The sequence below is a fragment of the Cyprinus carpio genome, chromosome B13 (genome assembly GCF_018340385.1).
Source record: "Cyprinus carpio isolate SPL01 chromosome B13, ASM1834038v1, whole genome shotgun sequence".
Lineage (NCBI taxonomy): Eukaryota > Metazoa > Chordata > Actinopteri > Cypriniformes > Cyprinidae > Cyprinus > Cyprinus carpio.
In genome coordinates this window covers 14,444,725-14,469,218 of record NC_056609.1, presented here as the reverse complement: position 1 = coordinate 14,469,218, position 24,494 = coordinate 14,444,725, and the positions used below count along the sequence as shown (strand labels likewise).

Here is a 24,494-nt window from a genome sequence, read left to right as displayed (position 1 = left end):
CTGATATGCCCACAATCATATGCTTTGTAATATGGCAAGAATTATGGTTAACTCAATTACTGTGAGATAAAAACAATATTACATCCATGCAAGGTCAAAAATTATTAAAGTGCCCCTATTATGGGTAATGAAAGGTTCATATTTTGGTTTTGGGAGTCCCCAACAACAGGTTGGCATGCATGCAAGGTCAAAAAACACTTTTATTGTCTTATAATATGTATTTATTTTTACCTTACTTGCTCAACGACTCCCAAACGATTTGCTCAACGATTCATTTTTCCAAACCCCTCCTTTGCGTGATGCTAATGACGCTAATGACGCTAGTGACGCAGTGTTTGGTCTGACTGGTCTCATTTTCATTTCATCTTGCCTGTAATGCCTGATAAAGCAGTGTTTGTGAGCGGAGTGCTTTGTTTACTTTCAGATTTAAAATGTGCAGGATGTTTTCATGCACTTAGAGCTGTTACACACTGCCTGAAAGGTAATTTTCAAAATCCATAATAAGGGCACTCATATACAAGTGTTATACAAGCTTAACTTGCTAATTTGAAATCAAGTACAGCATTTTTATTTGTACAGACTAGACACATATTGTACAAAAATACTTAATATTTTTTAACTTCTTGACGCTATACTGCATACCAAAGCCAATTACCAATCAATAAAACGACCAATCAATTATCCCTTAAAGACCTAGAACATTTTAGGGGCGTCTGACACACCTGCTCTTTTCTTTGTTTTTCAGACCTATTCTAGCAGTCAGCATCAAGTGCCATATATCATTATAAACAGGAGAACTTGAAGTTTAAGTCTAACTAATTTAAAGTCCCTATTTTCCTTTTCTTTTCTCTAAGATTGAATGAAATTTCAGAATTTTAAGAAAAACGCAGGCAACAATTGGGTGTTTTTTACTGTGTACTCAAACAGAAACTCCTAAAGTTTGGATATTTTTCTTTAGAAAGTTGTATCTCTGTGTTTTAAACTTTCAAATAAAATTTTGTTTACACATAACATTCCCCAAGCAAGTTATAGCCATTTATTACAATATTGTTATCTGCGCTTTTAAGAGAAAAACAGGCCTTTCGTTTACTAACAATAGAGATGTGTCCAAAAACGTTTAGGGAGTAAAGAAATTGGAAAGAGTGTTAAATAATAACAAAACAAAACATTTTTTTAAGAGACATATATTTTCAATTTGAGTATGAACAATAAACACAAACCATGCAGCAAGTAATAAAAACAACTGCACAAATTGTTTTGCAACAATACAAACAGTGCAAATGATTCACAAACTAAAATGAGTGAGAAATATTCAGAGTGCAACAGAAAAAAATAGTGCAAATTATCTTTATGATCTATATAAAAATTATTTACTTAATATACAAACTATACATAATATAAATGATCGATCCGCTAGCTGTAATCTGCGTCAGAATCGATTTTACCAGGACATCGCCTAGCGACGTGAAGAAATAAATTCCAGTGCTTTATCAGATATGTACCGCTGTTTCATCCTTGTTTTTGGTTTGTTTTATGTCAAAGTACTCTGTCATGTGTTTTTCTGTGCTTTTTCAGAGTTTCCTAATGCAAATGCATTATTCTGTGTTTGTTTTTTATACACACACGACAGACTTTACTTTCACTTTGCGTTCGTTCATATTTCCAAAGAAATATTTTAAACAGTGGTTCAAAAGACCAAAACCTATGTTTATTGTTTGAATACGGGACAGTTTGAACCAGTCTGGACACGGGGGTGGGACTAAGTGTCAACAATCGTTTCTGTTTGGCTCAGAGGAACAAAATATATTGGTTTCTTCTGACGAATCAATGTTGTCAAAATGTGATAACATAATCACGTACACTACGGAGCTCTGAATATCCAAATGAGAGAAATAGTATACGCAGAGAATATCCACATTATGGCACTTTTTAAAGCATTCAGATAGGATTAGCAGTTCAAAAGTTATTAAACATTTAAGAACAACAGTTATTTTTAGCCGCGTCTCGGTCTGTCTCGGTCTTTGAGGGTTAAATGAGGAGGAATTCTCCTTAAAATTTAAATATATATGTTGTCCCATTGCAATTATGCATTTTCTATAATTCTATATTATTTAAAAACTCCAAGGTGATCAATTTTGTAGAGAAACTGCAAAAATGATCTAATTGTATAGATAAATGTATAATTTTGAGAGTCTGAATTTGGATTGAGGAAACTAATTTAGAGAATCAAAATTTTCATGAAACATGACCTCTGCTCTGAACTTACAGTAACAATGGCTCATTCTTCTCTTCCCTCCTTCAACATCATAGGGGTCAAAAGGGTGTGTAATTGCATAAACCAAAACATTTGATATTTTTCACTGTACCAAGGGTCAGATTACTGTCATAAAGAAGAGGTGACATAATGAGCATATTGATTTCTCAAGCTTGTTTGTGTTTTTAAATAGCTATAGCAATGCATGCAAAAAACAACAACAACAAACAAACAAAAAAGGCCTTAATTATTAGAATACACTAGTATTTTCACCAGCTGAAAAATGGTTTTAAGTCAGTTATTTCTATATTTTACTGTAGTATGTCAGTAGGAAATATCAGTTTACATTTCCAAATATTCATTTTGCCATTAATTGTAATAATCCAGTGAGATTTGTGTTTGCACAAGGACAACAGCCAGTGCTCCACACAGAGATCTGATCTCATCATCATCATCCAGTCTGTCTGAGATAACATGAAGAAACAGAACAAACTGAGACAGACTCAATCCAGAAGAACTGTGGCAATGTCTCCAAGATTCTTCAAGAGACCTACCTACAAATTCTAAAAACACTCTTCTCTCATACGTTCTCTTTTCCTATTTGTCCGCTCTCGCTCTCTCTCTCTCTCTCTCTGTTGTGGTAGTGGGTGAATGAAGGGAGAAGTGCTGCACAGGAGAGCGGAAGTGTCTCTGATCACAGGGGCTCAGTCATTAGCTCTCCTAATTGTCTCTTCCTGGCATGGGGGAGGTTACCACGGCAGCCATTTCCACAGCAGCTGTCACCACTTGGCGGGAGAATAAGTGGAAACATAGTGTGAGAGAAAGAAGAAAACTCAAAGAGGGAAACAGAGGGAGGCTTAGAGCCACAGGGCACTGCATGAGAGTGACAGGATAAGACCAGGAAAAAGTGAATGAGTGAAAGACTAAAACGTTTTGTGCTTAGTTCCTCCCTCTCTGTCTGCCTCCATCATTTTTAACATTATTATTATAGAGCGTGGGGCTGCTTCAGAGGTAGAATTATCACACACCATGCAGTTAGCTTAGGATTTATGGATAATGCATGCACGTGTACAACAATAAATTGCTGTCTTACATCTTGATTGATTGATTGATTGATTGTATTATTAATTGAAATAATTAATAATAAAAATATAATGAAACAGGAAGAACTGACTATAATAATAATAATAATCTATAATTGTTATTAACACAACAAAATCTATTATTATTAACAATAATACACATTCTAATTCTAATGATAATAATAATTCCAATAAAAATAAGAAAAAATAATAAATGAGAATTATTATTGTTATTATTTTCTACTTGATGATGATGATTATTTTTATTATAAATTATTACACATAATTAAATAGTAGGAAAAACTGATGACAACAATACTTATTACTACTACAAATACTATTAAAAATAACACACAACAACAACATTTAACAACAAAAATAACTATTATTATTTTGATTACTATTATTATTATCATTATTATTAGGATGTCCAATATTCTTAATATGAATAACTTAATATGAATATTGTCTAGCAACAATGCTCACATCAAACAAGTGACATTTGTTTAAAAGTCTTTGTTGCACACACAATGAACTCAAACATGCAGAGATTACAGAAGCAATGTTTACTGTCGAGCATTCAGCAAATGTTTTCACATGAATGCTTTCCAAAAAGCAGATGACAGTAGGAGTATCCACTGGGGTAGAAATGTCACCAAGCTGGGTAAAAGAGCAAGATGGATCCTCTGATAACCTCAGTAAGACTTTGATGTATCTCAGTGCTGAAACACGGGGGAACAAAACGAACAAAACGACAATTCACATGCTTGAACAAGCCGTGGTTAATCTGGTTAAGGCCTGCATTCATGTGCAATTAGTTTCAGCGCTCCATATCGCAAGGAAGCATTAATATCCACGCCTGTAGCACTGCTCAATTTGAAGTCATTTAACAGTCAAATCTTTGGAATTGTAATTTGGCCCTCAAGCTGTTCCTGAAGGCAGAGTACATGTGCATGTCTCTGTGTGTGAGCGAGTGTGTGTGTGTGTGTGTGTGTGTGTGTGTGAGAGCGTGCAATATATGTCACTTTGAGAGTCACGACAGAGCTTGTGTATTTGCATGTTACAATTTCCACGTTCCACTTCTTAATCTGTGACCATTTATTCTAAAATCAACATGAAGCCAAAATTGACTTTTCACTTTTTTAAACCACATCCTTGGTTTTATTGTGAGCAAGTCATTGGTGCATGTTATTACAAAGAAAAAAAAAAATTACAGATAGATAACTTCGGAATCTTTTATCAAAAAAGTAATAACTTGCTCTTCCACTAACATGACTTCCCTTACTCGTTGAATATCTAGTTTAGTCAGAAATGCAATTACAGTAGTAAAATGGGTTGCAACAACAATTCACATGTACAGTACATCAAAGTTTTCTATGCCCTATAATTTATGTTTTTCACAATTACTTTTATTAAAGGTGCTGTATGTAGGAATGACACCGAGTGGTTGAACTAAGTATTGCAGTCCAAATTCAAAATATTGGAGAGGGATTTTTCGTCTGGTCCCTCCTCCTCAGACTTGACGCACATGCAGGTTGCCAGATTGACAACACCAACAAGAACAAGCGCACCTGACGATGGAAAGCATTGAGCCTTACACTGTGAGTTGATCAGCTAATGTGTACATTTGCAATATTTGTATTGTTTGCAAATTATAAACCACCTCGTGTATTTTTATAAATCTGAATCTGCGTCTGATTTTGGAGGCTGCTTCTGCATCCTCCCGAGGTCGCATTTGTCGGCCGCATACATTGAGGCGCGGCCCAGTTGTAAACGTAATCAAGTAGACTGTTATTCATTATGAGGTGTAAAATACTATGATTTATTTCTTACTTTGAAATCGAATGGTTCATTTTCTCAAACGAGACTGCTTCAATGAATTATGCATACATTTTCTGTCATGGTTGTTACCGATATGATAAACAGCCATGACCCGTCCGCACCTCCGCACTAGTCGGCCACACTTGTCTCAAATAAACGCTGTCTTACCAACCAGGTATCACGAAACACAGTGTAAACGTGAGTACTGTCTGAATGTCGCATTAAATTAAAATATTCCTACTAGTAGCCAGGATACATCAGTTAAGCAACTTTAGCTAATTACTTACCTGTCAAGAAGAAAATTAGCCAACTCAGCATTCGTTTTTAAACCTTTGTCTATTTTAAGCTGTCTCCATCTCTCAAATGCATCTCCAATATTTATTCTGCTTTTATTATACCGTTGTTGATCATAAAGTTTTTTGGATGGATGTTGAGGCTTTTTAGGATGGGCAGAAAGTTCTATTTCCTGCTCTGACCCTTTCGTTTGCCAGCTTCCATGAATGAAATGAAATATGCTGTGTTTCCCACCAACTGGCAACCCGGGGTGCCGAAATACAATTGGGTAAACTGGCAGTGGGTGGGTTTCACAAACCAAAACAGAGACATTCCGGCCCGGAACACACATTTTCAAGGGAGAATAACTGACAGTAGCATTGTTTTTCAGATAAACAAATGTTAACTTAGCATGTTTCTTAAATATCTGCAAACATATTATGGTATTTATTGCTTTAGTAGAGTCAAAAACTTACAGCACCTTTAACATTTTTAAAATAAACTACAGTACATGAAGAGGAGTGCTTTTAAAAAACGTAGATGTTTTTGTTGTGGTCATGTTAATACAACTGTTATCTCACATCCACCTGAGCAACATTATCACGCCCCAGGCATTCCAATCGTAATATAATGTGAAATCATTTCTGCTTCATAACAACCCAGTGTGTCCTCCATGTAACCTTCACAGAACAATCAGAGCACTGATGCACACATACATGCACGCGCACACACACACACACACACATACACATACACACACACACACACACACACACACACACACACACACACACACACACACACACACACACACACACACACACACACACACACACACAACACATCTGAAATTTAACTTGAGTGTAGAAGAACATAAAAACAAAAACACCTTGTATTTCTTATATAATGGATGAATACCGAGCATAATATGCTCACTGTACACACAGAGAGATATATAAACATGCACAAACACTGTTTCCTAATAGAGTTTGACATTTGTAGTTTCCTACAAAAAAATCATCACAATTACAGCTGATAAATATACATAAATTCAAATAGTGAATACAGTAAATGATGCGTTGTGAGTGTTTTACACTAAACAGACTGAATATTCAATGCATTTTCTTTTTTTTCTTTTTACTTTTGCGCTACTAAAGTATCCACAATACTAACTGTTACTAACAACTGTTTTCAACATTAATAATAAAAAGAAGCAGCAAATCAGCATATTAAACTGATTTCTGAAGGATCATGTGACACTGACGCTTGGAGTAATGACTGCTGAAAATTCAGCTTTGCCATTATAGAAATAAACTACTATATAAAATATATTCAAATAAAAAACTGTTACTTTATATTGTTTCATATATATTACTGTGCATTAGAATCATCTTTTAAAACATTAAACAACATCAAACTTAAAGTGTATATATATTTCAGAAAAAAATATTTTAATTCGTTTTTTTTGTTTTTTATCGATTGACCACTATTACACACACACACACACACACACACACACACACACACACACACACACACACACACACACACACACACACACACACACACAAACACTTCTGAATATCTATCAGCTTGTGCAAATAATTCATGGTGAATTCCTTCCTAAAATCAACATCTGGCATCTTGAGTGTTTCTTGCTACTTTTATCAGGCACTCTTAAGAGCATCTAAATGTAGGCTGATTTTTGACTTGTTGTAGATCCTTGAAAATCTTGGTACAATTGTTTTTGCCTGACCTATTTTAACCTAAATCTGTGCAGTTGTGTTTGTATGACGGTGTGAAAGGTGGTAGGAGCGTTTACAAACATTACAAAATGTGAAGGAGATGCAGCTGCACAGCTTTGTCACCCTTTTGGAGAGGTTTCTGTGATGATACTGCAGCACTGTGAGAGCAGAGTTTGGACAGAAGCCAGTGTGAACTCAAGCGATCATGCTGTAGTGACAAGCGCTATCTAACCGCAGATCACTGCTCCTTTTACGCACTCTGCTTCTCTACCTTTGCCCACATGTACACCTGAGGCGACTAACATGCACACAACCCTGACACTACCTCAAAAGTCAATCTTTTACTGGGAACAGGCACCTGTTATATTACATACAGGATGTGCGGAGGGAATAACGCGGGTTGTCTTATGCATAAAGCATAAGCTCCTCTCTGATATCCACTCACTGCAGCGTTCCTCTCTAAATCTCTGCGAGGCCAGGGCACAAGGGACAGCCAAAGCTTTCATACACACATAACAAAGCATAATCCAAGACCAGGGGCCCTGATCAAATCATCTTTTGTTTATGCATCAACACGACAAGGTGCTATTGAAAAAGGGTTTTCTTCATCTGGTTGAATGCTCTTCAGAGCAGGGCTGAAACTGAGGAAACAATACCCTCTAAGAGAGCCAATTCCCTCCATGAACACTTTAATAATATAAACCACAGCTTTCATTTCCTGAATTAGGCCAACCTGAGCTCTGCCATTTATTCTCTATGAGCAGGATCACACGGTTCTGATCACTATCACTTTCTGATAAGTCAAAAGTGGAGAAAATGGAAAGCATTTCTGGCTTCTCCCTGGTTGATGCTTTGCAAAGCAGTTAAATTTGGCTTCCACAATACAGTACATGCAGTACAACAACTGATAATAATTAATAAATAACACTCAAACGTGACAGTAAAGACATTTATAATGTTACAAAAAATTCTACTTCAAAGTACTTTTGAACTTTCTATGCATCAAAGAATCCTGAAAACAAAACATTTAGCAGCATAATTGCTTTAAATAATAAGAATAAAATAATAAGGATAATAAGATGTATCAAATAAATGCAGCCTTGATAAACATGTCTTTTAGAAACATTAAAAAAAATCTTACCAACTACAAACTTTTAAAAAGTACTTTATATGTTACTGCCAGTAATTACTGCAAATGGTAAAACTTGTTTAAAAAGGTAAAAAAATTATGGCTTTGGTGTGAGTCTTTTGAAAAGTGCATCCATCTGCTCTGACGGTGACTGCTATGCTTTGTATGAAGCAGTTTATCAATTATAGATGTTTCTAAACCACAAACAGTGCAGTGTGATGTTTTTTAGTTGTAAAATTATTCAATTGGGGCAAATGCAGCATTTAAATTTTTTATCGACAACTCTTTTGTTTCTTTGAATCCGCCATTCTTCATGCTGACTGAGAGCAGACTAACGTTCATACTGCTCACTAAGCAAACGTGTAATTGAGCAGACAGCCCCGTTCCCCTCTTCTGTCTAAGTATTCTCTCTGTCATCTGAAAATCTCCTATGCCAGGTTAAGGAGGCTGAGAAGAAATACATTTATATTAACGAAATAGGATGTGCTCATTATGCCCAAAAAGAAGTGCGACAAAATCATATGACAATGCATAAGAGAGGTAAGAAAATGTATCTAAATGGATTTGCAGGTTTCTTAAAAAGTATATTATATTATATTATTACATTAAGCTAGTGCTGTTATTGTTAACTAAAAATAAAAAGTAAAATATAAATATTAGATGAAAAACTTAAACCTATGCAAAAATTAGAAATGTTTCATTAGCAAATACAGTTGAAGTTGAAAGTGATCAACTTTTACAAAACACAGAACAAAAATACTAAAACTTATGATGAACATAATGAAAATCACAACTAATTTAAAGTATAAATAGATTCTAAAATATTATATATAATACTAATCTAGGGTAAGTGATTTAAAGATGAATTACATATTCCAAATTAATAAACAGATACTGTTTGGCCAGGTTTGTCAGAGGTGGTTACAGATATCATTGGTTTATTTGATCACAAAAGCATCAGTCAGTCGCGAGTCTGAGCAATCAATCACTGTGACACAGCAGATCTCATCTTTATTCCCCTATATAAAATTATACACTTCCAGAGACAGAGTGTGCCAACAGTAAAAATAAATCCAATAAAAGCCACATGAAATTCAACACAGGCTCCTACACCTGTGCTTAAAAGATCTCTGACACCATTTTGAGGCATTCTCAGGAGAGTCCTTGTCTTGTCCCTGGGAGCAAAAAGCAGAGGGAGAGACTGATTTTGCTGCTTTGAAGATTGATGTTGGTGTTTAAGACGCCTCTGAAAAGCAGACAAGACCGTCGGGCTAATCTAGCCTTAGATGATAAAGACGCTCACCTGCTCGGAGCTGATAGCATGGCACTGCTAGCCAACACTGTAAAGAGCAGCCACCTCTGTATGTAGCAATACTGAGATTTCAACATCCTCATTTCAGCTCCCAGAAGACCATCTCATCTTTTACAACCTTATATAACCTTGAGTCAAAGTTTTCGCCAAATGTTTACAGTTAAGCTCAATCAGAGCTTTTACAAGTTCCTACAGATGTTGAATAGAAATATTAAAGGGTTAATATTTGTGTTGGCTTATATGTCTTTTTATGATAGAAACATTGCAGAGAGATTTGCATTTTCATGAAATTTTCATCATGAAACTGAACTTTAACTGAATAATAATGAAATTTAATGTCATGATGTTAGGCTATAAGCGAATTCATGCGATATGAAATGATATTTCCACTGTGTAACAGGCCAGATAAAGCCTGGCCTCAAAGATAAACAGTGTCAAAGATCATCTCGCTGTTTGCTATTGTGAAAAAAAAAAAACCTTAAATAAAATGAATCATCATACATTTATCACAACCTCTAATTATTTAACATTGAAAATAATTAAAATAAATAAGCAAATAAAACCCCTAAATATATGCTAATCACTGTCTGAAACAAATGGGACTATCTTGTTCAAAATAATTAATTCCTGTAACAGGGAATTATACTAATTACCATAATGTGCCAGAAAGGTCAAATAAACACACCCACTTCAACTCTCAAAACAACCTGGTATTTCATAAATTAGTATCAATTCATTGTACTCTATGCAAGCGGATAGGGGTTTGGCCGATCGGCATGGAATAAGCCCCTGTCGAATGATAAAATTAGCCAACATCTGGCTGACAGGGGACGCAGTGTGTTTACGACTGAACAGGCGACAAGAAGGCAGTTGGGAATTATCCTCATTTGGTGGTGGTGGTGGTGGTAGAAGTGGGGCTGCCTTTGTAGCGCTCCAGATTCATCTAGAAAATACATTTTAATATGACCAGGCTAAGTATATTTAACAATCACATCACTTGGTGTTCAGTATTTCCATGTTTGTCAAGGCCATTGACAGCTTGTATTAACCAATGCATGAATTACAGAGTACAAAAACATGAAAAAGTGAAATACGCAGAGGCCTTTTTTTGTTTATTTATACATTTATGGCAAGACAACAGCAAAACTTAATGAGGTTAGTTGTCAAAATATGGCTAAATCCCTGTCTGCTGGGGGGAGACCCTATTAGGAGATTCATAGACATCTGTACAAGACGTCTTGTGCATCATCATTAGAATTTCAAAGTGGTTTTGATTGTTTGATCTCATATCCAGAAATTATTGTTGGGAGAGTCATTATCATAAACCCAGTTCTAAATTTGTTTTCCACACTCTCGGTTATGATCCATAATTAACTATACTGGCGAGATTACATTATTTTTCCCTTTTTGAATGAGGAATCCACATGGAATTTCTCCCACTGGGAATTTTATGGATTTCTAATGTCAACACAAAAAAGTTTTTTTTAGGCTGAGTGGCTGTTTTTAGGATTCGCTAGACACAACATATTTCACATATTACTTTCATCCGTGTGCCGACCGACTGAGACCGATCCCCCTGATCGCAGCTGCAAAGAAAATATATTACATTTGGTGGAATGAAATGAAAATAGCCCCCCCTTCCCCCTCAGTGTTCTGCACTTTAGAAAGAAGAAGGGATGAAATAATGAATTAGGCCCATTTGAGGATATTGACTGATTCCCTGAGTGCTCACGGCGCCGTCCGTCCGTAATCTATCTCAGAAATAATCATTCATGCTCTAAATACATCAGAAAGAGGGGATCATAAAAAATACACCATTCAGCTCCATTGATTTGCATTGTTAATTTCCCACTTGATGGCTTCAGAGAGAGAGTGTGATGAAGGGGCTGCTATGGCGGGTTTAAAGTATCCAACACGGCAAATCACAAGATAGCCGGTGTCAGCAATGAGGCTTGACAATGAGGCAACACAATTAAGCAGCAGTGTGGAGCGAAGTGATGCAGCTCTCCATAAAACTTCTGAGAGATCACAACTTATCAGCCTCCACATAGCCATAAAAGCACAGCAGAGATAAAGCCCTCGCTACGAGATCTTTATCAGATGCCACAGCCAGCTAAAAGCAACTTGGCTGTTTATGGATGTGACTGGTGCGGTGTGGGATAGATCCTGCTGGATCTGACATCATCACTGACTGACACCTGAGCTCTGTTGTGTCGGGCGGAATGTGAAAAACGACTGTGTAAAGAATAAAGAGGTTCAGTGGAACTACACCAACAACAGCAGGGCCTGGCCGATATGGGACAGACATCATAAATAAAGTAGACACATCAGCTAACTAAGATCCGTGTGTGTGTGTGTGTCTCAATATGGTGGTGTTTGTTAACTAGGGATGCAACAAGGTCTAGTATCACAAGGAACAATACACAATGTGCACATAAACAAACACGTACAGCTTCCATTTTCAAATACTTAACATTACAGTTGCTTTAATATCAGTGCAGGGATGGGTATTTTGCCAATTTTTGGAGTACAGACAAGGGCTGTGATGCAATATGATTATAGTGTGACTAAACACCACCTCCGCAGAAGATCAACACCTGTTTCTACATCGCTGCCTGTTTAGCCCCGCCCACCAATTCACATATGTAATGTTAACAAGAGAGGTGAATGAAGGTCTATGCAAAAACCAAACAATAAAGATGGCTCCGAAGACAACAAGACGCCCATAAGAACCAAAACTGGAATTGACTAAAATACTACTGCCTTCCTTCTGATCCCAATGTTAGGAAAGAGTGAATGAACTTTATTTTTAATGACGTTCCAGTGTTGCGAACTTGGTCCTTTGTTGACTTCATTTTACCATGGATTTGTTTACAAACAAGGCACAATTTGATGCTGGATTTTCAAAAAGATTGAAACTAAAAGACGCTGCTGTGCAGGCTATATTGGATCTGACAGTAATGTGGCAACACTCAAGTGTGAGTGTAAGTGGACCTTAGATAACAGTACAAAATAAAAAATAAACAGAGGCAGTTCATGACCCCCCTTTCAATTCATGAGCTGTAATTTTAATTTTATTGGCCACACCCACAGGAAGCTGAACTGGAATTGACTAAATTACAATTCAAAGTGAATCAGGCATTCTGGGAAATAATGAGTCTTTCTAAGCTGATAAATTTGTTATAAAATAGTACAAACCTATATAGGTGATATTTTCTGTCTGGCAAGCCTATAAAACCTTCAAATTTTAAAACATTTTACTTTTACACACTTGGTCAAGAAAACATTCAAACTTTTCTACTTAAAACACCAGTCCTCAGGTCTTGGCTTCCAGTTACATTTAAGATTGATTTTAAAGTACTTTCACTCGTTTATAAATCACTCAGTGGCCTAGGACCTAAATACATTGCAGATATGCTCACTGAATATAAACCTAACAGACCACTCAGATCATTAGGATCGAGTCAGTTAGAAATACCAAGGGTTCACACAAAACAAGGGGAGTCCGCTTTTAGCTATTATGCAGCCCGCAGTTGGAATCAGCTTCCAGAAGAGATCAGATGTGCTAAAACATTAGCCACTTTTAAATCTAGACTCAAAACTCATCTGTTTAGCTGTGCATTTATTGAATGAGCACTGTGCGATGTACGAACTGATTGCACTGTATTTTATGTAGACAATGTATTTTATTTTCTATTTTTAAACTGTCTTAAATTCATTTTAAATACATTTTTAAATCATTTTCAAAGTTTTTAAATTCCTTGTTTTATTTTTACGATTATTTTTTTTTTTTCATGATTATTTTACTTTCTTTTATGTAAAGCACTTTGAATTACCATTATGTACGAAATGTGCTATATAAACAAACTTGCCTTGCCTTAAAAAAAAACAAACACTTATTGCAATTTTATGACAGATGTCCACGTTTGGCTCTTGCATCACATTCCCCTGTTTTTATTCAGCACATTGTGCCATACTCGCTGCATTTTTAAAGTGCTGTCAAGTTAAAATAAGCACTTTAAAAAGTTTTTCTCCCTCTCTCTCTCTAAAAAGGACATCTAAAACCAATGTGTTTTGTTCCATTCAGATGTGCTCCATCTAGCTGTCTAAAAGGAAGAATGTGCCCTGCATGAACGTCCTGCAATCCAGCTCAGCCCACTGAGTGCTGACCTGGACTGAAAGTCACCATGAACAGTTCTGACACAAATTGCTGTCTGAAGAATCGGTCTGCAAGGTATCACTGAAAAACATAGCATAACTCATCACAAAAGTAAAAATGAGGTCCTGCTGACATGTACATATAGCGATTACTTGAGTTCAGCTTGTGTAAAATCTTTTAAAGTTGAAGATGTCACTGCCATTCACTACAATGAAGTATACTACACTCTGAATAGATTCATTATTTACTTTAGCTTTCCTATCAAATCACTCTGTGCTTTTATTTCTCTGATCAAAATGGCTTTTGGGGTGTTGAATGAAGTGCAAAGCTTGTCTTTTATTTGACTTAAACTATTCCATTATCTAAATGCTTGTTCTACAAGTACATATTTGATGAAAAGAAAAACAGCAACTGTAGCAGCCATCGTTGAAAACAGCTCACATTTTACTCCGATAAACCCACACTTACGGCTCTCGACATGCTTTCAATTACAGAGGCCTCGATTATTGTATTGATTATAAAATGCTCGATGACAACTCGTTTGCAAATTCCCATTTGCATTTATGTAGCCACTAAAATGACACACAGAATAAGGAATAAAAAGAGAGAGGGAAAGTGAGAGACGTGAGAGAAGGTGGCATCTGTTGGGGCTTTTAGATGGATATATCACACTAATCCATTCCTTTTACATGAGCCCCTGTCAGGGTTAATTGGTTTGTGAAGATGGGTAATGAAGGGAAATGGCGGTGTTTATTGTAGCGCTTCTCTCATTAAAAGAAGGCAGTTCCGCTGGCATGCGGATGACATTTACGCACCCAACAGACACTGGGAGGAACACGTTATAAAATGATCAGCTTTATCCAGTGTTCTCTGATCTGAGCACAGTAATGCCGCATGACAGTGAGTTTCATAAACTATAATAAGGTTAAAGTCATAAGACTGTTTACAAAGATCAACCATACCCAGGAGCATCATGGGAGGTCACAGATGGTAAAAGCAATAACATCCCAACTAACACAAACCTGTAAATGCAAATGCATAACACATTAAAGCTAAAGTCTTCCAGTGGTCGCACAAACTGAAAGTCCCGCCCCAAACTCATGCAACTGGTTAAGCCGAAGAATTAAACATCAGCTTCAAACATGAAATCATGGGCAACATAAAGAAACCGCAGGCAATGGCCAATAAAAGTATGGACACGTCAATGAACACAGGAAGTGCTATTGTGCAGATGTTACCTCTCTCCTGCGTGATGCCCAGCACGTCTGTTTGACTTTCCAAACCACAGCAGCAACCAGTAGCAGGGACAGGAAACAGCTGGAGACAAGACACATGGAAAATCAATGGATCAGTCAATCAAATAAGATTCATGAGTTTGTAATTGCAATTGTGAATAACATTCCTCTAACCTTTGAGGCTGGACTAAGGACAGTTGTTACATATTTGTATTTCAAACATACAATCAATGATAAACAAGTTCATCCAGCATGAAAGAATCAATGCCGTATGGAACCGACTGTTACATCAATCATTTACGCAATACCAAACAAGCACATCTGCACTCCAACAGGTCCTTTCTCACACATACACAGACTGCTCAATGGCTATTTTAAGCCATCTAAAAGATGTGTGATGTTAGAGAAAGTTGGAATTGAGTAGGACTAGATGCTGTAAAAGCACATATAAAATCAGAAATCCCTCTTTGTGTTTTATCCACAATTGACAGAATTCACTTGACAAGGTGACAAATGCATGGAGCTAAAATAAAGGGAAAAAACATTTGGTGGTCGTACACAATCCATTTTGTAGTTGTTTTTTTTTCCATCGTAAGTTCCCGGCCTGCACCTGCTGCTGCAGTATATGATAAAACACTGGTGAACAAGTGTCAGAATGCTTGTCTCCAATGTGGGAGGACTGAGTGTCACTACTCAGAGACAAACTGTCACAAAAAAAAGGAACAATCACAATTACACATGAGTGCTTGATTCTAAATTGTGTTTATGTACTGTAATGTTCTGTGGACTGTGAGCAACACTAGTTTGTTGGTATAGCTGTAACTATTCATTATGACAAAAAAAATTATAGTAATGTAAAAAATAAAAGAAATCATTTCACGTTGCCTATTATTAAACTGCTGCTGGGACTTAATTTGTAACTTTTTTTTTCTTCATCAAAAGAAACAACCCTGGTTATGTTAAGAAAACGCAGATAGGATGTTTCTTTTGCCATATTTGCCTTTATTATGATAGGCCATTACTCAGACAGGAAGGGAAGTGGGAGAGAGAGACAAGGGGACAGGATCGGGAAAAGTCTGTAACCCGGGACTTGAACTCGAGATGCCTGAAGCACAATGGCACTATATATCGGCACACTGCCCACAAGGCTATTGAAGGAAATAGAGTCTGTTCGTGATCTGGTGTTTTTCTCGCCGAGAAGACCCCCGAAGGTGCACGACTGGAGTAGTGCTTTCTTTCCTGCAAGAAAGGTTGGAGCGTAGGCTGTCACCCTCCACCTTGAAAGTGTATAGGGCTGCTAAGCAACTTTCGGTTTTCGGTGAGTGAAGAGTGCCTTGTGTTCAGACCGGCCTACTCTCATGTTGTCCTGAGACCCCGGCATGGATACATGGATACCAGTCCTAAGAGAGCCGTGCCCTCTAGGGGTGAGGGCTCACTCCACCCATAGTGTTGCTTACTCCTATGCATTGGCGCACGGCGCCTCTCTGGCAGACATCTGTAGAGCTGCGGGCTGGGCAACACTGAACACCTTCGCGAGATTCTACAGCCTCTGCATCAAGCCGGGTTCTTCCCGTGTGTTGGGCAGACTCTGCGGAGCTTGCGGTGTTAGCTTGCCTGGGTCTTCTGTCAGCCCCTGTACTGGGCTAGGTGTCCATATGGCTTGATTCCCTGCGGGCGATCCCATATGTGTATGCTTCCCCGATAAGGTTTCCCTCTCTGTGAACCTGTGTCTTTCCTTTGACAGACCATTCTGTCAGGCTCTGCTGGCAGTGGTTCCTCCCTACTCTCAGGTAGGACCAGCCTCAGAGTCCCATTTCATATGTAGTACTGCCCCAGGCCGGGGTCAGTCCATATAAGTGTCTCCACATTAGGGGTGTGCCGGTACTAGTATCGGTACCGAACGGTTCCCGGGCAAATTCCAAATGGAAGTGATCATTGTTATCCCCTTGGAGTGGGGAGATACGCTGATGGACACCGACATTTTAAAACTTTTTAAAATATAAAATTTATGTTTATTTGCAACAGTTATGCTTACAACAATAAAAATACATTTATGACAGTAAAACAGCGACATCTGCTGTCAGAAACGTGCTGCGTTGTCACGGGAACATTACAGCTAAAGATAATGAGGAAATCATGTGCTCCTTTTGCAAACCATCACTGGTTACCAGGGACAAGTTCTCGGCTTCTCAACATAAAACCTGATGAGTGGATGCACCTGTCACCTATTTATAACAATATGCACGGGGAGTAGCTCAGCATGCAAACTCCACTAGCCAAATTTCATTGGCATTTTCTCTTAATCAGAGAGGATTTGGGCTCTAAAGACTCCTAAAGTCGTCACAACATAATGTCTCCATTTCCTCCATCAGGGAATAAGGGTTACATACGTAACCTAGACGTTATCACTTTCAAACTGCCTCAATTCTGATCGAAAAATTATATTAAAATCCTTCAATCATTAAATTCAAATAATTTCTTTGTAACACATTTTCATCTACTATTTTTCTGTAATGATACACTTCATTCAAGCTGCAAATAAGAATTAGAACATCCATTAAATTTTGACCACTTTTTAAGCACATTTTACTGAAAATCAAGCCAATTCATTCCTATGTTAAATTTTGTAAACCTTGTATGAGTGAGTAACAGTAACCAATGGGCAAAGAGTTTAAATAAGGCTCAGTATACTGACATGAACATCAGCGCAACAGGGGGTATGTGGGGACAATGTCATCTACCCATCATTCACATTCAAACAGAGCCTTCATTCACCCGGCATTATTACAAATACATACCATCAACTCCACAGACACATTGCTTAGAGGAAGAATGTTCAATTTCAAATTAAACAATCTGAGGCTTTGTGAGGCTCTGCAAAAATATGTGGTGTATAATATAAGTATGTGAAGTGTTATACGATCACGAAATTTGAATTTGCACCATGGGAAGAGTTGCAATTGCACAGCTTGGGGGCATCTTGGGCTCAAATATTCTTCTTCTATTCTCTTTGCTTAAGCATCATATATTAAGGGGCAGAGCTCATTACATCTGAAGCTGTTCAAACGCTAAAATTAGTACTGGACTAATCAGAGTGTAGCTGAGGTAATGCAAGAGCCTGAAACTGCCTTTTCAACCATTTCATCTACCATATTTCAAAACCCAATCAGCACAAGTCAGAGGTCCCTTATTAAATCTATTAATGATGAGGGCAATTAATTCTTAACAAGCTGGATAATGGTTCTAATGGGCGGAGAATGAGGTCCAATAATGCTGGAGCGCTTTCACTAAGAAGTTATAAAAGCACATTCTTTTAAGTGTTATGACAAACGTCATGATTGCTGCCATATTGAAATTGAGGCTGTGAGAGATAGACAGTTTGTTCAATGGGTCGCAATGTCTTTCTGCGTTGTGGCCATTCAGTGGACATTTCACCTGGGAACAGAAGCGATTTGTACCTACAAATTTGTGCTGCCGTTGGTCCATTTGTACCAACAAACGGCAGCAGATGCTGACGGGGTAACACACTGATCAGACAAAACCAGACAAACTTGTTGCCGTTTGTTGGTGTCTGTCGGTCCCGTGTGTATTGGCCTTTAAAGTGACAACTCTGTACTTTATCTACCCCAATAAAATGTACATTACTACCTTAGAGTAGTAATATGTACCCTTAAGGTACTACAACGAACCTTGTAAATAAGGTGCAAAGTTTATTTATTTTTGTATTTTTTTTAAACTAATAATATATACTAATACTAATATTAGTATTAATACTAATATAGTTAGTAACTTAGGGCCAGATTTATTAACAGCTTGCGCCAGCACAAACCACCTTTTGGCTGTAAAATACTACTGTCAGGATTTACTAAAGTCGTGCAGTGAAGAATTAGCATTGAAAAGGCGTGGACAGTTATTTTTATGCCTGACCTTACTGAATATGCATTTATAAGAGTTTCCCTTTCAGACACAAAATTTATGGGAGGAGAGTATTAAAACGAATCACGCAATGTGATTTACTAATGTTTGTGCTCATCAAATCACTAGTATTTGTGCCACTATTTAACGCCCCCAAAAAAGCATGTCTTAAAGCAGGCGGTAATTTGCGCTGCTCTTGGTAGATTGCGCTGGTCATTATGGAAATGAGATGTTGTGTCTGTGTTCTTTCATTTGCGCATTGTCAGTAAATCACCCTCAGATGTTTTGGATTTGCGCTATTTTGCCCTGTTTAGTAAATCTGGCCCTCAGTAGTTAGTAATGATTTCCAATTGTCAAAAATGTTTTGCAGATTTTATACAGAGGCATTTTTGGTAATGTGCTGCTTTAACTTATTATTTTTTTATTATTATTATTTATCAATTTAGCTAATACTTAAAAATAAGTAGAAAAAAAAGCAAACATTTCATTTAGCTGAACTTGTTGAATTTTCTTTGTGCTGTCAAATATACATCAAATATTTTAATTGTACATCAAATATTTTAATCACACACACACACACACACACACACACACACACACATATATATTGCAAATTAAATAATAACAATAATATTTATATATATATATATTAAAAAATAATAATTTGTGTACATCGTGTGTGTAGTCACTTTTTGTAGCGTGATCTGTTTGTAGTATTGACTTTGTAGCAACAACAGTCTGAAGGATGAATGAGAAGAGCCAATCTACCAAAGCCGCCTGAGAGAGCAAAGAAAGCCTACAAGGATTACACAATCAATACAGACAACCAGACAACCTGAGCTGAGGATATAAACATGCACACCATCACAGTCACTTCCTGTATCTATTTGTCATCCCACCCGGTCCTGCTTATGTTTATGACTCACAATAATGCATAATCTCGTATTCACTCGCTCTAGTAGGTACAAAGGACAAAAGCCCCATTACGCTCAAATCACGAGTGGGAGAGAATGAGCTTTAGTCAGTTACACAAGTCAAATGAATTGCCTCCAGTCGCCATCCAGTAAAGCACAGGCATTCAGGACATTAATAACATCATCGTTGATATGAGCGCACTCAATCAACACTTCAGCCCTGTGGACGACTTCTGTCCCGATGGAAGAAAGGAGGAGAAAAAAAGAGAGGTGGATGAATGTTAATCAACATAAAGAGAGAGAGTGTGTGTAATTGGGCTAAACCGAATTGCGGTGTCACCAATTAGCTGGAGGAGTGGGTAAAGGCTTAAGCACTCTTTAATTGTTACTGTTTTTCTTGCTCATTTAGTGGAGCTCCAAGAAAGCAGAGACGGCAAAAAAGTCACTCTTCAAAGAAAACATATTCAAAGGACTTTTTGAAGCTAATGAGGGACTACACTGAACCACCTATCGGTTCAAAAGTACAGACTTTTCTCTAAATGCACAACAGTTTTTGTACAACTTAAAGGAGTTCTTCCAAATATACATATAATATTATCATTTTATTCCCACTGTCCCATTTATTATTTTAATGGGCTTTATATTTTTTGAATACATTTTCTACCTAATCTGCGTAATGGTCTCTTTGTTTAGAAAGACACAGATATTTGAATGGATGGAAATACATTTAAAAACCTCTGGGGTGTGTGTGACAGACAGCACAATTTACAGACTGATTAAAAAGCTCATCAAATTTATCAAAGCCAGATGAATCTGAAAGAGATGAATATCCATCTACTTGCTTGAGGCTGGAAGCTCACAGTCTCTCATGAGGGTGTTTTGAAATTTTAGGAAGATTTTGAGAAACGCACTTCTAATTAAGATTACGTTAAGAGCTGGAGGTAATATGCTAATCAAATGCATGAATCAGACGGTGAAAAAAAAAATTGTTTCCCTAGCTAACTTCAATTTAATAATTTTATTCTTTCACTAAGTTATACTGTAATGCTGCCTTCCATTTAACTGCTGCAGTGATGGTGTATTTTTGTTGGCAAAAAGGGAAGTTAGCAACACCCAGGTTCCCACCTGGGCTAAAAACCAATAAAATTATGCCACTGGCTTTTGGATTATTGTGGGAAACAGTTTATCAACAGTATAAGCATCACAAATAAACACTAACTTTTATACATTTTGAAGCCTAAATACAATTGGCAGAATTAAAAAAGATAAAAGCTAACGTTATGAAGGCTATAAACAAACTACGTAATCAGTCTGTAAAAGCGGACTCAGTGTTTTCCATATATTGATTTATTTGTGATGCCCGCCACAATATCAAAACTGACCGCCACAAATAGATTTTCCTAAAGGCTTCGACTTTGTTGAATAAACATAAGCACTAGACGTTTCAAAATCGAAACCTGGCGCGGGTGTTTTTATATCACTGTATTTCTGAAGGAAATCGACTGTATTCAGAAAACTTGGGATGTCATTTTGATTTCATCATACCTGTAATGTCTGATAAAGCAGCGTTTGAGAGCTTTGCGCTGCTTTGTGTACAGGGTTACCAGGGAAACCTCGATCTCTACCACTCCAACAGCACCTCGCGCTGGTAGAGAATGAATTTGTTAATATATGCTGCAACAAATAGAGTGCAGGTCTGTGGGAAACACTGGGACTAGTGAGTCCTCCCACTCTGTGTGATGATGCTGATAATGTATGTGACCATCTCTGTAGTCCCATTTAGTCACTTGTTAGCAACTGCCTTTTTTAAGACCCATAAAGTCTGATGTATTTTACACACTAGAATAAAATGTGAAAATATCCTGAGGTTGTGCTAACCACATTTCTTAATTCAGGAATGTAACAAAAACACAGTCAAAAAACTTTTGACTTTGGGACAATGACACTAAAAGAGAAACCCCATTTCCTGGTTTTAGGACTCCTTCTTGCAGCACTCTAAAAAAAGTCATTTTAACTCTGACTAACATCTAACAAAACTAGTTTGAAGCAACACAAGCATGGCAGCACTCAAGGATAAACATTCATATTTAAGCAAATAAAATGCATCAATCAGTCAAGATTACATTACTATGCAACATCAAATGCTAATCAGATTTGTTTAGCAAATGTTTGTGGAGACTTATATGTAAAACACTGTAAACGATCTCTTAAAAACTTGCAGAACATCCTTGTTTATCTTCTAAAATGTGCTTGCTAGGAGACTCCTCTGTTGACAAACAGAAACCACTCGGCGAGCAATGAAATGCCTTTATAGATAAAGATAAGCAATATCAAGCGGGACTATCCCAGATCCAACTTTGAATGGAACAAATTGTGAATGCAGAATGAAGTTGATATGAAATATAATTGGCTCTAATCTCTGTAAGAAGCTTACCAGGCCCACTTGTGTTCTGCTAGAGAAGTGTTTGTTTACCTCTTTAGTGTGTCTGGTATACGGCAGTATATCCATCATCCTGACAGCCAATCAGGTTAGGGAGTCAGAGTTACACGGTTACTGTGACATCCAGACATAGAATATGTTTAAAAGGAAAAAACTAAAAAAAAACTAAAGGGAATACAAAGGTTTAAGAAAAATGAACAAACAATCTCAAAGGTATGTTATTGGGGTAACCTCACTTACTTTTTCAGCATTATTTGAGGCTGACCAGTGTTTTAAAACTGTTCTTTAATATATGAATATTCAGTTATAGGGATAATTCACCCAAAAATTAAAATTCTCCCATGATTTACTCACCCTCAAGCCATCCTAGGTGTATTTGACTTTCTTCTTTAAGACAAATACAATCAGTTATATTAAAGGGGTCCTATTATGCTCTTTTACAAGGTCTTGATTTTGTTTTGGTTGTGTACTAGAACAGGCTCTCATACAAGGTTGTTCGAAAAACACATTATTTTTCTCATATTTTACATTATTACAACACCTGTCTGGCATAAATGGCTCGAATAGTTCCTGTATCAAATGAAGGCCCGCCTTCTGAAATACGAAATGCGCTGTGATTGGCTAGCTGGGCCAGTGTGTGTTGTGATTGGTTAGCTGGGCCAGTGTGTGTTGTGATTGGCTCCACTCTGCGCCTGGATGGGAACTGTGATGCCCCTAACCATAGACGCCTGCTGTGAGATTCAGTGTAAATATTGCGTCAAAATCAAATAAATTTGAGCGCGATTTAAACCCAGATGATTGTAACCACTCTAAGTTTGTCTGTCTTGGGAAAGCCAGCGTGTCTCCGACATAGTGATAACACTCATTGCCTTCTCTAGTGCAGCTCAACCAGGTCTCGTCCCATACAGGTACGTCGATATTTGTGATATCACAAATCCTGGAAAATATGCGTTGTAGTCCAAACGAGTCATTCGTTGTAGTTTTTAAAAAGTGATTTTGAAATAAAATATCTCCTTTTGAATTGGACTTTGAGCTTTGTAACTTTGCAGATTTCTTTTTTTTATGCTCAAACAGCAACATCACAGACTAACTAGAGTTGAAATAGTGAAAAAGCGTAATAGCACCCTTTTAAAAAATGTCCCGGACATTTATAATGGCAGTGAATAGGGATCGAGATTTTGAAGTCCAATAAAATGCATCATAAAAGTACTCCACGTGGCTCCAGGGGATTCGCCTTCTGAGGTGAATCGAAGCATTTGTGTAAGAAAAAATCCATATTTAAAACTTTAATTTTAAACCATAATCTTCTGCTGTCATATGCACATACTTAAGAAAGTGGCGTTCCAGCAGATGATGTAGGGATAGCGTAAGCTCCAGTGAGAATATGCTAGTCTTGTAAGAACACAGCAAAGGAAAACCAGTCTCCTCTTGGCTTGTATTGAAATCCTCTGACATGTTTCTTTACAAATCCTCGTTTTGAACTTCTAATTCAGAACCAGTGTTTTGTTTTGCTCCCTCCTATGTGCTTCTGCATTCGCCTACTTCCAACGTCATCTGCGCCACCCTATTGTGAACGCGTGTACGACAGTAAGTGGAAGCTAGAGATTATGGCTTATAAAGTGTTAAATATGGATATTATTCTAACAAAAACGTTATCAACTCCCCAGAGCTGTGTAGAGTACTTTTTATGTTGGATGGATGCACTTTATTGGACTTCAAAATCTCAACAGCCATTCACTGCCATTATAAAGCTTGGAAGGGCCAGGACAGTTCTATTAACCCTTTGAGCAGTACGGTCCCACATATAGGATTTTTATTTCCATGTCCCTGGGAGTACGGTCCCACATATGGAATTTAGAATGTTCAGTGACGTTGCATAACTGCCAAATTCAAACTGTGGTTTCGCGCGTTGGCTGGCGCTGACTCAGAGATAAGTGCACTGTGCTTGTCATATTATCACAACTATGCAGTGTTCTTAACTACTTAATGCATATTTTAGGTTTGAGACATTTAAATACACATAAGTACTATTAAAACAATATATTTAGAGTTTGAAAAATACACACATATGTCTATGGAAGCAACAATAACAATCCGTTCAAATTAAATTTAATGTGTTTTATTCATATCAGATACACATAGTGTAAGTAACTGTAAAGTTCACTCTATTCTTCACCCAGTTCACCAGCCACTTATTACTTGTATTTCGGGAGAA

General features: G+C 37.2%; 1 protein-coding gene across 2 annotated transcripts in view; it reads right to left on the bottom strand.

The window, feature by feature from the left end:
• The window catches only part of atrnl1a (attractin-like 1a), a 233,763-nt gene that overhangs the window by 75,723 nt on the left and 133,546 nt on the right, over positions 1–24,494 (bottom strand). For both annotated transcript variants that reach the window (XR_006156248.1, XM_042736733.1), the window contains exon 27: positions 15,014–15,092. Coding sequence is in view for 1 of the 2 variants with exons in the window: in XM_042736733.1 (XP_042592667.1) it covers positions 15,014–15,092 (79 nt within the window). In the remaining variant the exon portion in view is untranslated. The remainder of the gene's footprint in view (positions 1–15,013; positions 15,093–24,494) is intronic.